Source organism: Erpetoichthys calabaricus, chromosome 2 (genome assembly GCF_900747795.2).
Source record: "Erpetoichthys calabaricus chromosome 2, fErpCal1.3, whole genome shotgun sequence".
NCBI lineage: Eukaryota > Metazoa > Chordata > Cladistia > Polypteriformes > Polypteridae > Erpetoichthys > Erpetoichthys calabaricus.
In genome coordinates, this window is record NC_041395.2 from 317298560 (window position 1) to 317313181 (window position 14622).

Sequence of the window (14622 nt, forward strand, 5' to 3'; positions counted from 1 at the left end):
AAGTCCTGCTTAATTGGATTGAAATCTGGTGACTGGCTTGGCCATTCAAGAATTTTCCTTTTGTAGTTTTGAAAAACTCTTGTGTTGCCTTACCAGTATGTCTGGGGTCATTTAGCTTGTTGAGGGATGAAGCTCCATCAAATGAGTTTGGTGGCATTTACTGCAACTTGAGCAGATGTTTCTATAACTTTTGGAATTAATTCATCAACTGCCGTGAGCAGCTACATCATTGAAGATAAGTGGCACCTTTGGCACCCATACATGCCTAACCAGTACCCCCACCAGCATGTTTAAAAGATGAGGTGGTATGGTTTGGATCTTGGGCAGTTCTTTTTAGTCTCCATACCTCGCTCTTGTCATAACTCTGAAACAAGATCATCTTTGTCTCGTCTGTCCACAAGACCTTTTTTTTTTTTTTTTTTTTTTTTTTAGAAGTCTGCAGGCTTTTTCAAGTACTTTTCCACAAACTATGATCTGGCTGTCCTGTTTTTGTGGCTAACTTGTGGTTTGCATCTTGCAGTATGGTCTCTGTATTTCTGTTCATGAAGCCTCCTGCAGGTAGTTGTCTCTGACACAGCCACATCTACCTCCTGAAAACTGTTTCTGATCTGACAGGCAGGCGTCTGGGTTTTTTTCTTTACCATAGTGAGGATTCTTCTGTCATCAGAAGTAGAAGTCTTCCTTGGCCTACCTGTCCCTTTGCAATTACCTAGCTCATTTATGCATTTTTTTCTTCTTAATGATATTCCATACATTTAAAATGGTTTAATTGACTTTCTTTGGCATAGCTGTTGTCCTCATGTTGAACAAATACAACTACGGTTTCCAGAGGTAGTCTGTAGGTAGAAGCAAGCCTAGATGTGTTTGCCTGCACTACTAAAGCAATGAAACACACTCGAGTAATCGCAAACTTCTGTGACACCAATTGCTCCAAACATTATGGTGCTATGAAATGGAGGGACCATGTAGAAAAAGTGTCGTCATTTCTACATGGTGTAATCAAAATGTATGCAAATATCCTTAAATGAAAGTCTGCAATGTGTACTACAATCTCATCTGATTTTTTTTTTTTTTTTTTTTTTTTTTTTTTGATTTGTAATTTTAAACTGTAGAGCAAAGGGGTTAAATCAAGAAAAAAGTCTTTGTCCCAGACATTATGGAGGGCACTATATGCTGTGGACCCAATAAAGTAACATTAAAATTCTTTTATTTGTTTAATAATTTAGTTTGAAAGTTACTTTGCCTTGCAAACGTATTCAGCATCTATCTAATTTTTCATGTCATGCATATTTATATTTGTACTGAAGAAAAATAAGTAAACCTGTCACGCTGCTTCACATTAAGCAAAAGAGGCCTAAAAGGCAAGCAGGGCACAGTTACTTTAAAACACAAGCTTTTGAATATGCAGGCACGATGTTTGATCTAAGAAGGTAATGAACTTGCAGAAATGTTGACTCTTCCCCTATCCCCACAGCCAAATCTGAATCCTGTTGTCAATCCTATTCTTGGATAAATTGTCAAGTTTTTAGTCATTCATTTACTTTTAGTCTGTTATGTTGAATAATAACTTTTTTTTTTTTTTTTTTTTTTTTTTTTTTAGGAAATCTACCCAGGACAATTTCAACCTTCCCCTTGTCACAAATTTATCTCAATGTTGGACAAACAGGGAAAACTTCTTCGGAATTACACACAAAACATTGACACTTTGGAGCAAGTAGCTGGAGTCCAGAAAATCATTCAGTGCCATGGTTAGTGTTTCATTATGTGTATACTTAAGAACCCTATAAATGCATATAACATAATTTACTCTAATCCAAATATTCTTTGTCTAATGGTATGCTTTTTATGACGTTTGTGTGGCATAATTTAAATTTAATTCTATAGCTTTTTAATGTTTTCTTTTCCCTTTTAATATTTTGACTCTATACAGAATTTTCTTTTTTTTTTTTTTTTTTTAAATAATAATTCTCCCACTGCCCCTTTTGGCTGGGGGAATATTCCATGAAGCTTACTTAAGAAATTGAGACGTACAGTCAAATTAAAAAGTATGTGAACCCTTTGAAATTATCTGGTTTACTGCATCTGATCTTTATCTAAATCACAGGTACTGATATACACAATGAGCTTAAGCCAATAACACACAAAAAATTCTACTCTTTCATGTCTTTATTTTACAAATGCATTCATGTTCACAGTGGTAGTGGAAAAAGTAAGTGAACCTTGGGATTTAATACCTGGTTGACCCTCCTTTGGCAGCAATGACTTCAACCAGGTGCTTCCTATAACTGCAGATCAGACCTGCACATTGTGCGGGGGGAATTTTAGCCCATTCTTCCCTGCAGAACTGCCTTCACTCTTCCATATTCTTTGGTTATCTTCTGTGTATGTCTCTCTTCATTCCACAGCATCTCAATAGGATTGAAATATGGCAGGGGTGTCAAACTCCAGGCCTGGAGGGCCGCAGTGGCTGCAGGTTTTCATTCTGACCCTTTTCCTAATCGGTGACCAGTTTTCACTGATAATTAACTCCTTTACCCTTCATTTTAATAGCCTTGTTTTTAAGGATTCAGTCCTCTGAATTGATTCGTTTCTTCATGAAATGGCAGCCAAACAGAAATGAGCCAACAGATGAGCAGCTAAACTGGGATTTCAAACTCCAACCAATCTATTAATGAGAAGCTGATTCCTGCTGTTAATTAAGCCCGTTATTTAATTTGTGGCCTGTTGCTGCTCTTATTCTGCCACAGCAGACATTTCCAAAACTTTTGATTTTCTGTTCGTCACTGTTTTGGTGACCTGAGAGATCAACCTTACCGAGACCTTCACTTTTCTTTATTTTCAGATACTGTATGAACGGGCACAGGTGAGCTGGTCATGTGGCGGCTCGTTGTGTCTCATTATTGTTTGGCTGCTAATTAGAAAGCGACTACTAAGGGGCCCGAGTCAAGTTAATTAAAACTAAAGCAAAAGAAGTTAATTAGCATTAAAAACTGGTCACTAATGAACAAGATGGTTAGAATGAAAACCTGCAGCCACTGCAGCCCTCCAGGCCTACAGTTCGACACCTGTGAGATATGGGCTCTGACTGGGCCACTCCAAAAGGTGTAGTTTCTTCTGAAGCAATTGTGCTGTGGGTTTGCTGCGATGTTTGGGGTCATTGTTCTGTTGCATCACTCACCCAGCCTCTTCTGAGCTTAAGTTGACAGACAGACACCCTCACATTATCCTGGAGAATTTATTGATAAACTTATGAATTCATTTTCCTCTCAATGATGGCAAGCTGTCCAGGCCCTAATGCAGCAAAGCAGGCCCAAATCATGATGTTCCCTCCACCATACTTTACTGTAGGGATGATGTTTTGATGTTGATATGCAGTGCTCATTTTATGCCAAATGAAGTTCTGCTTGTTCCTCCCAAACAGTTCAATTTTCGTTTCATCACTCCACAAAACATTTTCCCAGGACCGTTGTGGAATGTCCTAGTGCTCTTTCGCAAACTTCAGGCGTTCAGCAATGTTCATTTTTTGATAGCAGTGGTTTGCTTCTTGGTGTCCTGCCATGGACTTCTTTCTTGTTCAATGTTTTGCATATAGTTGACTCATGAACAGAGATGTTAGCCAGTTCTAATGAGTTCAAGTCCTTTGCTGTCACTCTAGGGTTCTTCTTTACCTCATTGCTGACTTTGTGTTGTGCTCTTGTGGTCATCTTGGCAGGGTTCCCACTTCTAGGCAGAGTAGCCATAGTACCAAATTGTCTCCATTTATAGACAACTTGCCTAACCGTAGACTGATGAATATCTAAAATCTTTGAGATGACTTTGTAACCCTTTCCAGCCTTATGTAGATTAACAAATCTCGATTGTAGCTCTTCAGACAGCTCTTTGGTGCAAGACATGATTCCCATATGGATATGCTTCTTGTCAAAAGCTCAGACTCAAAGTTTATAGTGTCTTTTATCAACGTAATTCTAGGCCACACCTCTGAACTCGTTTCATTAAATGGACTCCAGGGGCCTCATGTATAAACAGTGCATATGCACAGAAATGTTGCGTCCGAACGTTTCCATGCTCAAATCGCGGTGTATAAAACCGAAACTTGGCATAAAGCCACGCACATTTCCACGGTACATCATACCCTGGCGTATGCAATTTCTCAGCTCAGTTTTGCAGACTGGCGGCACCCAGCGTCAAAGCAGTGCTACTGTTCCTGTGTGGTCACCCTTTCTTTCTTAGATCCACATTCCTGACGCGGCTTTACAAATACACTGAAACTAACTGCATATTATTTATTAGTGTAATACATCTGATTGTAATTAACCTGCAGCAATATAATGGTCCAGGGACTAGCCATAGTATTCTAAATACCATAACTGCTTTAGCATTGTTACTCACTGCATCATCTTCTTCTTTCAGCTGCTCCTGTTAAGGGTTGCCACAGCAGATCATCTTTTTCCATATTACTCTCACTGCACCACTCGGATTATTTATATCACTGTATCCGAGTGGGGAATCACAGCAGCAGCTGATTGGAAAGAGAATTATCGGTATACAGCATGAAGCAGACGCTGCCTCAGCCACGGCAAAACACTTCAGAGATTTTCCTGTACGGACTTCGCGGTTTAGAAAAAGTTTCATCCCAAGAACTATAAACACACTCGGTCCGTCAAGTGCTCCTTGTAGAACTGTTTGTACTTATAAGTACAATTACCCCATTGTAAACTTGCACTACAGTTATAATATTGCACAACCTGCGCCACTTTATAAAGCGCGTATTTACATATGATGACGATATCATTTTTAAGATGAAATGCAGCAAAATATGTTGATTATATTATACAGCTAAAACTTTACCAATACAGATTATTTAAATGAAGTTAATAATTAAACATGTGAGAACACGGTGCCGCAGCGCTAGCTAGTTCAGGGATTGTTCCTGCATTGTGTTGAATTCTTGCTGGTGCTGACGCGACACTGGAAGGATAGACGAGTAGAATAATTAAACATGTACTACGAAGATATTTCAATGTTCCTTAAAAGTTCTGAAGAATCGGCGTTCTAAGCTTACAAATGGCTTCATGTCTATTACAGAGCTGATTGGGTATTTGGAGAACGAAAAGTAAGGACAGGAAATGGAGGTTAGTACATTTTTTGAAAGAGACAGTACTTCTGTAATTATTTTATGGAAGGTCGCACATGGCGCAGCAAGCCTCTTGTGTGAGACATGAACAAGCACTGCGCCACTGTGTTCCCATGTTTAATAACATGCTTTCATTCCTATCATCATGAAAAAGATATCACGTATACATCTCAGTATCTTAATTATTCAGAGAGCTGTAATATCACGAATGTAATGGATTATGTGTCCTGTCGGAGAAAGAGAAAGCCCGTTTAAGAAGCAGGTAGTGATTCACACGCATAGAGCACATAGAAGATCAAATACAGAACAAAGCATTTAACGTGCTACTTTAGTTACAATGGTATTTGAGAAACTAGTAAATTAAACGATTTTAAGGTAAAGTTTATGATGTTCTACTTTAATCTCGAAATTTCCACTTTAGTCATGTACAGTAACCCCTCGCTATATCGCACTTAGACTTTCACGGCTTCACTCTATCGCGGCTTTTATATGGAAGCATATTTAAATATGTATCGTGGATTTTTCGCTGCTTCGCGGGATTCTGCGGACAATGGGTCTTTTTACTTCTGATACATGCTTCCTCAGTTGGTTTGCCCAGTTGGTTTCATAAAAGGGACACTATTGGCGGATGGCTGAGAAGCTACCCAATCAGAGCACGCATTTAAGTTCCTGTGTGCTGATTGGCTCAGCGACGGAGCACAGAATTCAATTCCGCTGCATTAACCAGGAAGTCTCATCTCGCTCATTCAGCATCAACGTGCTCCTGCTACTGCTTCAGGGGCAGTGCCCAAGCGCCAACGATTTCCGAAAAGATAAAAGTTTTGGATATGTTGAAGGAAGGGAACAGCTACACTGCTGCAGGACGCCATTACGGAATCAATGAGTCCACAATTCTTTTTTATTTAAAAAGGAGGAAAAGAATATATGATCTATGGCCGCAGTGTCCTTTAACCAGGGCGCAAAACGAGTTGTAAGTGGATGTAATAAGGCGATAGTCCGGATGGAATCTGCTTTAGGGATCTGGATTGAAGACTGCCAGAAGAAGAACAACTGCGGTGCTACACAGTCGCCTGAAGAGGCTCCTTTAGAAGAGCTGTAACGCTCTCCTTTGTTGTCCAGTAAAATTAAACTCATTGTTATCTGACAAGTCGCCGTGTCATTGTTGGTGAGTAACATAATTAATTTTCTACGTACAGTACTTATTACATGTACATAGTTTAGTATCACTGCACACACATTTTACTGTACAGTATATAATTTTTCTTGCATTGTACGTATTTATTGCTGGTGGCCTGCCAGTTGTAATGGCTGTAACATATGGGATATCTGAGATGCTCGATATCTTTAAAATAATATTTAGGTTTTACTGTATATAAACAGTGTGTTTACATACATAATTTCAATGAATCTTACCTAATATCTAAGGGAATAAAAAGGGTTTATGCTGTATTAGCCAACCCGCGGTGTACCATACACCGCATAATCCGGCTGCTTTTTTAATGATTTTTAAGCACAAGGAGAAAATTAACATTTGAAAAATGGGTAATGTAATAAATCACCAAGAAAAGTAACATTGTAACAATGCACGGAACGAACCAACACACAATTGTCCGTGACTGAAAACTGGCGGACCGCCATCGCGCCTTCTCCTCCCAGACCGAGGGATGGGGGTGGACGGCGCTCAGGCACAGTCCACATGCACCTGTGAGTCACGTAGACTTTTCATTGTTCTTTGCGGTTTTGGCTGCTATTCTATATATTATCCACCAAGTTACCCGACCACGGTAGTAGTGGGGGTTGTGGGAGGGGTTAATGTACAAAGGGCAGGGACGTAATCAGTGCGAGTGTATGACTCGCACTTAATGGTAATTCCCCGGTTTGCAGCACGAATGGGGTTCAACGGCTTACACGCCTTTCTGCGCCTGGTAGACATACGTTGATCCATTCAGTGTAGCGTGGGTGCAGTTACTTGATGCAGGAATCTGTATAACATTGAAAGAAGTGTTGTTTCCATGAAATTCATTTGAAGTGGTGGCTGTGGAAGGCAAATGAACAGTCAACGCGGCTTACAGCTGGATTGATGCCATGTTTTGTGTCACCCGACTATGGTAGAAGCGGGGGGGAGGGGGTACAAAGGGTAGGGACGTATTCAGTGCGAGCGTATGAACCGCACTTCCTGGGAATTCCTCGTTCGTGGGGAACAAATGCAAGCCCCGGTTGATGCATTCAGTGTAGTGCGCGTGCAGTATGGGACATCCAAGGGCATCACAGACCTGTTAATGCTCAATCTCATGCATAATTATTTGTTGAATGCTAAACACTTCCGGAAAGACACAGTTGTCTAAAACGGGTTGGTCTGAGAATACAACAGTAAGTGAATGAAAAGAAGGAACTCTGGGGAGAGCAAAATACAACACAATAGTGAACCCGTGGCATAACAAACGCCGCATAATTATTTATTGATGGCTGAACACTTCTGGAAAGACACAGTTGTCTAAAAAGGGAGGGTTTGAGGATACAACAGAAAGTGAATGAAAAGATGGAACTCTGGAGAGAGCAACATATAATTGTTCGTGAGTGAAGACTGGTTTTGGCAGATACAGGCATATCTTTTTGAAAGTGTGTCCCTGTGCCTTATTGTCATCGCAAATGCCAATGGAACAGGAAATTGTCTTCGGGTAAAAGTAAAAGGCAAATTTGAATCTGACGGGGTCAGGCATATCCGGGGAATAAGGATAGTTTGTGAGGTTACAGATGTGATAGTTTTACACTCCAGTACATTGCGGTGAATGGCGCTAACACAGTCTAGTGCCATTACAAAGATCTTTTGCAGGTAGGAGGTTTCTGAGAAGCATGATGACGGATCCATTTTTAATTTTGAGTTTATGTGGAGGCATGCCAGTAGGAGTAAGACTATTAAGAAATTCCTCGGGGGAATGAAAGTTGATCTGCAGGATCATCTGTGACGATGCAGTCCACGCTTGTGAAAGTCACCTCATTGTTAGGGATAAGTTTTAGCACTTGTTCATTAAGGAAGAGCGAGTCCTCGTTGATGACGCTTAATATAGCTCGCGTGCTGAGTTGTTCTAGAGTGACAGTTGAGAAGTCGATGTCGCCATACAGTTGTTGAACGGGATCAGAAATTAAAGGAAAACAATGTGAAGGCAATGTCACAGGTGTTCCGTTTATCCCGTCCCCAACTTCAAGGAGCCATTGTGCGAAATGTTGTTCTTCAGGAGGAGCTCTCATAGTTGTTGTCAGTGTAAGAACATGCATGTGACGCCACAAAGGGTGCTTGTTAATGCAACTGGCGACAGTAAGGGCGCGGGAGCCACGCATAATGACGGGGAGAATTTGTCGGAAATCTCCACCCAATAGTATTGTTTTGCCTCCAAAAGGCTGCGTGTCACCAGTGAGGTCACGTAATAACCTGTCAACTGCCTGGAATGCGTATGCGTATGTCATTGGCGCCTCGTCCCATATAATAACTTTGGATTGTAGAAGATGTTGAGCTTGTGGTGATGAAGGTTTGATGTTGCATGTGTAAGTAGTGTTGAGCTTCAACGGTATTTTAAAAACAGAATGGGCAGTTTGTCCACCCGGTAATAATGTTGCAGCTATTCCTGTAGATGCTACGGTTGTAGGAATGTCTCCCCAGCTAACTGGGTGGTCGGTGAGTTTTTGCGTCCGGGCACATGAGCAGGCAGTGTGAATGCCTAGACAGCGAGGGTAGATGCGGGCTGGGAAAAAAGGAGTGTTGGTGGGCAGGGAAACATCTTCAGTGTTCTTGCAGGACCATCTAAGAAGCCGCATGTTTGTCGCGGATGCAAATTGCTGTATGTAGCGAGTAAAACAGTTTGCTATGGTGCACGCGGTTGTGCCTCGTAACCGAAAAGTCAACGTGGCTCAGAGGTGCATGTGTACTGTAGCCCAGCCGAACATAAATGATGTCGTTTTTTCAGAGTTGTTGCGTCCGAGTTAGTGGGTGTGGCTCGGCGAGTTGTCGTCGTATCCAGTGGTCTTGGGCGTCTTACTTGTCAGCGGCTTAGTGAATCCACGCCCCTTTCGGCGTGCTTTCCACAGGTGGCTACTTGTCTTCCGGCTTAGTGAATTATATATATATATATATATATATATATGTAGATAATTGTGCAGGAAATGTTTATAAGGGCTTAAAATATATAAAAATAACCAAAAGAACATAGGGTTTTTACTTCGCGGATTTTCACCTTTCGCGGGGGGGTTCTGGAACACAACCCCCGCGATCGAGGAGGGATTACTGTAGTTTATTTTGCTATTAAAGTTGACATTTTGTGCTTTTTTCCCCACTGTGTGCCTATTTTTTTTTTTTGTCTGTACCCTAATAAGCTTTCATATGAAACTCAGATGGTGGGCTGCGACTCGCCTTTTCACTGCGACTTTGATATGTGACTTCTTTTTTATTTCGGGCACTGTGCAACTTTGTGAACTTGACCTTTCGAGTTTCTCCGACACTCTGTCACTCGGTCATCTTCCTTTTGTTGATTATACCACTTTTTAAACCAACAAATAGTACGTTTTTCCTTTGCCTCCACTTGGTATTTGCTGAAATTCTTATATTTTCCCCTGTGCTTTTCCCATTGTCTTTTCACAGAAGGCTATTTATATTGATTTGCATATTCAAATAGGCATAATTCTTGGAGGAGTTGGGGCGGGACAGAAGGCGCGTGCACGTGCGTTACTTTTCACGCTGATTGGGATTTATGTAGTGGAAGAACGTGGAAGTTTGCGTACATACAGATTCCTGCATCTGGATTTTTCTGTGTGTACGCACATTCCCGCTTTTGTGCTTACGCCATGTTATAGTGTGAGATCTGCGCACGGCGTTATACATGAGGCCCCAGGTGTGCTAAATTCTGACTGCAATGAGCTTTTTAAAAAGTCATTAACTTATGGTTCACTTTTTCCAACCTTCAGTTTCACAGTCTGAATGATTTATTCAATATGGTCAAAAATTCTCTGAAAATCTGTGTATCTTTAGTTATAGGAGACTGTGTGTGTTCATTATTGTGACTGACATGAAGATACAACCATGCTTTATATGGGAATTAGACATAACTATACGTAATTCCTAGGGGTTCACATACTTTGTAGCTGACTGTTACGCCTGCTGAGGAGAACCACAATCAGGTTAGCTGATGGCACATTGCAACTGCCATACACGTCCATGTCATTTAAAATGATTCACCTCGCAGTCATGTTATGGAAAAACTTGTATGTTATATAGCCCACCTTAAATTAAGTTGGCAGTGCCTGTATTTGCAAATAAGTACAGAGTTTTTTGCTTTTTGTTTGGGAAACCTGAGGCACATTATCTACTGTCCACTGATGCTTTGGATAAATGCTAGACTTTCTTGGGCCTGGCATGGAGCAGGCTGAGACAGAATGCCTAGTTGCGACTCCCCAAGAGGGACTTCCCCTAATCCTGATTGGTGGAATTAAAACTGCCCAAAATAAGACTAGTCTGTCAAATTAACTGAGGTTTGCTAACTTTTTTTTGTAAAGTAAAGGCTATTTTATAATGAGTAATACAGGGCATGGATACGGAGTATTCCCTACCATACCTATTTTCAATCCATAGTATTAGTTCAGTTGCTGTATTTATTGGTGTTCCTGGATTATTGTCCTCAAAGATATCCTCTTCTCATGGACAGTTAATCACAGGGAGCATTTACATAGGGTTTTTTTTTTTTTCTCCTCAAAAAGATTTTGACCATTCAGAGGGTGATGAAGTTTGTAGATTGTTAAATTAGAAGCTTGTGGGTATTTGACACATTGTAATATTCTCATCATTGAAGTTCATCATGTTAAATATAAACTGCCTTCTTGTGGATTTTTTTGGAAATATAAAAAATTGCAAATTGTTTCTACACCTCTTTTATCGGTGAGCAACATTGTCCTGGAAGGCCATAGTGGCTGCAGATTTTTGCTTCAACCCAGTTTGTTACAAGTAAATTATTGCTGATGAAGCACTTATTACCAAAGCAACATTTTAATGCTTTTAGTTGTTTCATGTGTTAACGTTTTCCACTCTTCCATACTTTACTTTTGGCCTTAAACAGCTGCATTCACTGGTTTTTAATTGCTCCTTATTAGAACAAGCAATTCCCATGTAACTTATCTGTATTCATTGTGAACTAACAGATTTAAAATGCAATCTGGTTTTATAAAATATTTGGAAGGAAGCAAGAGAAAAAAGTGAAAGACTAAGAATTACTCCTATATTTAAGGATTCAAATAATTTGGATGATGTCCTTGGATAGGAAAAGATATAGAATACAAGAATGACCTGATATGGCAGTTAAAACATGAACTAGTCATGGAATTCGAAAACAGTCCTCCGTAGCAGATCTTGTTTAGGTAAGCAATTGGATTGGAACAAAAACCTGCAGCCACTGTGGCCCTCCAGGACCAACATTGCTAACCCCTGAGATTGTCCAGTTATGTGAGATTTTAGTGAATACCCTTGCCTATAGTTTCATTATTTTAATGGGAAAGTCTATTTTGAAAAGGTTTCTTTAAAAATATATATAGTTTGTTTTTATATTTTCTTATGTACCGGTTTGTGTAACTACAGTTTGTGTTTTGCTTTTCATTTCAGGCTCTTTTGCAACAGCATCCTGCCTTCTCTGTAAATATAAAGTTGATTGTGAAGCTATTAGAGAAGATATTTTCAATCAGGTAAAAATACATGAACTGATTTTTATTTCCTCCTAATTATGGCCAGATATTTATTACGGTATAATGAAAAATTATGACAATTACAGTAAATTTCATGGTGTGCATGTACTTTGCAGACTTATTCCAGTTTAGGTGCTTCAGATGGCCCAATTTCATAGGAAATACAGTGGGTAGTTCTACTGTAACATTTTTCATATGGACCCTTTTAATCAACTGAAGAAATTATAAAATCTTTTTTTTAAATGTATGCTAGATATCTCCTTTATTATTATTATTTATTATTATTATTATTTATAACATCTTCAATCCTATTGCTTTCTAAGCTTGAATATTATATAGCATTTCAACATACATGAATGAAAAGATGTGAAATTTGTTTATTGTTGCCTACTAAATATATATAATTTAGTTTTCGCATATTTTTGTAAAAAAAAAAAAAACTTAGGTGCACAATTCTCCCTTCATACCCCTGATAATCTTGTACTTAATTTGAAGTTTAATATATGATTACCTTTATTTTCATAGAAAGTACTGTATCTGCATACATAAAATCACATCACAAATGTTTTCTGTTGGCAGCAAAGAATAACTCATTAGTTTTGTAGTACCCTAAGTTCTTGTCTATAAGCCGCGGCTTATCTAAGGAAAAAAGTTGTGAAAATGAAAAAATAGAATATCGGCTTATACATAAGTCCGGTTTATACAGTAATCCCTCCTCCATCGCGGGGGTTGCGTTCCAGAGCCACCCGCGAAATAAGAAAATCTGCGAAGTAGAAACCATGGTGGTGTGAAAAACTATTTGCCCCCTTCCTGATTTCTTATTCTTTTGCATGTTTGTCACACAAAATGTTTCTGATCATCAAACACATTTAACTATTAGTCAAATATAACACAAGTAAATGCAGTTTTTAAATGATGGTGTTTATTTAGGGAGAAAAAAAATCCAAACCTACATGGCCCTGTGTGAAAAAGTAATTGCCCCCTTGTTAAAAAATAACCTAACTGTGGTGTATCACACCTGAGTTCAATTTCCGTAGCCACCCCCAGGTCTGATTACTGCCACACCTGTTTCAATCAAGAAATCACTTAAATAGGAGCTGCCTGACACAGAGAAGTAGACCAAAAGCACCTCAAAAGCTAGACATCGTGCCAAGATCCAAAGAAATTCAGGAACAAATGAGAACAGAAGTAATTGAGATCTATCAGTCTGGTAAAGGTTATAAAGCCATTTCTAAAGCTTTGGGACTCCAGCGAACCACAGTGAGAGCCATTATCCACAAATGGCAAAAACATGGAACAGTGGTGAACCTTCCCAGGAGTGGCCGGCCGACCAAAATTACCCCAAGAGCGCAGAGACAACTCATCCGAGAGGTCACAAAAGACCCCAGGACAACGTCTAAAGAACTGCAGGCCTCACTTGCCTCAATTAAGGTCAGTGTTCACGACTCCACCATAAGAAAGAGACTGGGCAAAAACGGCCTGCATGGCAGATGTCCAAGATGCAAACCACTGTTAAGCAAAAAGAACATTAGGGCTCGTCTCAATTTTGCTAAGAAACATCTCAATGATTGCCAAGACTTTTGGGAAAATACCTTGTGGACTGATGAGACAAAAGTTGAACTTTTTGGAAGGCAAATGTCCCGTTACATCTGGCGTAAAAGGAACACAGCATTTCAGAAAAAGAACATCATACCAACAGTAAAATATGGTGGTGGTAGTGTGATGGTCTGGGGTTGTTTTGCTGCTTCAGGACCTGGAAGGCTTGTTGTGATAGATGGAACCATGAATTCTACTGTCTACCAAAAAATCCTGAAGGAGAATGTCCGGCCATCTGTTCGTCAACTCAAGCTGAAGCGATCTTGGGTGCTGCAACAGGACAATGACCCAAAACACACCAGCAAATCCACCTCTGAATGGCTGAAGAAAAACAAAATGAAGACTTTGGAGTGGCCTAGTCAAAGTCCTGACCTGAATCCAATTGAGATGCTATGGCATGACCTTAAAAAGGTGGTTCATGCTAGAAAACCCTCAAATAAAGCTGAATTACAACAATTTTGCAAAGATGAGTGGGCCAGAATTCCTCCAGAGTGCTGTAAAAGACTCATTGCAAGTTATTGCAAACGCTTGATTGCAGTTATTGATGCTAAGGGTGGCCCAACCAGTTATTAGGTTCAGGGGGCAATTACTTTTTCACACAGGGCCATGTAGGTTTGGATTTTTTTTTCTCCCTAAATAATAAAAACCACCATTTACAAACTGCATTTAGTGTTTTCTTGTGTTATATTTGACTAATGGTTAAATGTGTTTGATGATCAGAAACATTTTGTGTGACAAACATGCAAAAGAATAAGAAATCAGGAAGGGGGCAAATAGTTTTTCACACCACTGTATGTTTATATGGTTATTTTTATATTGTCATGCTTGGGTCACAGATTTGCGCAGAAACACAGGAGGTTGTAGAGAGACAGGAACGTTATTCAAACACTGCAAACAAACATTTGTCTCTTTTTCAAAAGTTTAAACTGTGCTCCATGACAAGACAGAGATGACAGTTCAGTCTCACAATGAAAAGAATGCAAACATATCTTCCTCTTCAAAGGAGTGCGTGTCAGGAGCACAGAATGTCACATAGATAGAGAAAACAATTTCTAGCAAACAAATCAATGGTGCTGTTTGGCTTTTAAGTATGTGAAGCACCGCGGCACAAAGCTGTTGAAGGCGGCAGCTCACACCCCCTCCGAGAGAGAGAGAGAGTTTTTTAGTCAAAA

The 14622-nt window shown here is 39.8% G+C and overlaps 1 protein-coding gene across 1 annotated transcript in view; it reads left to right on the forward strand.

Annotated features, from left to right (window-relative positions):
* Positions 1-14622, forward strand: part of sirt1 (sirtuin 1) — a 39293-nt gene that overhangs the window by 9056 nt on the left and 15615 nt on the right. Inside the window, exons 5-6 of the mRNA XM_028795918.2 lie at positions 1601-1748; positions 11775-11854. Coding sequence (XP_028651751.1) covers positions 1601-1748; positions 11775-11854 — 228 coding nt within the window. The remainder of the gene's footprint in view (positions 1-1600; positions 1749-11774; positions 11855-14622) is intronic.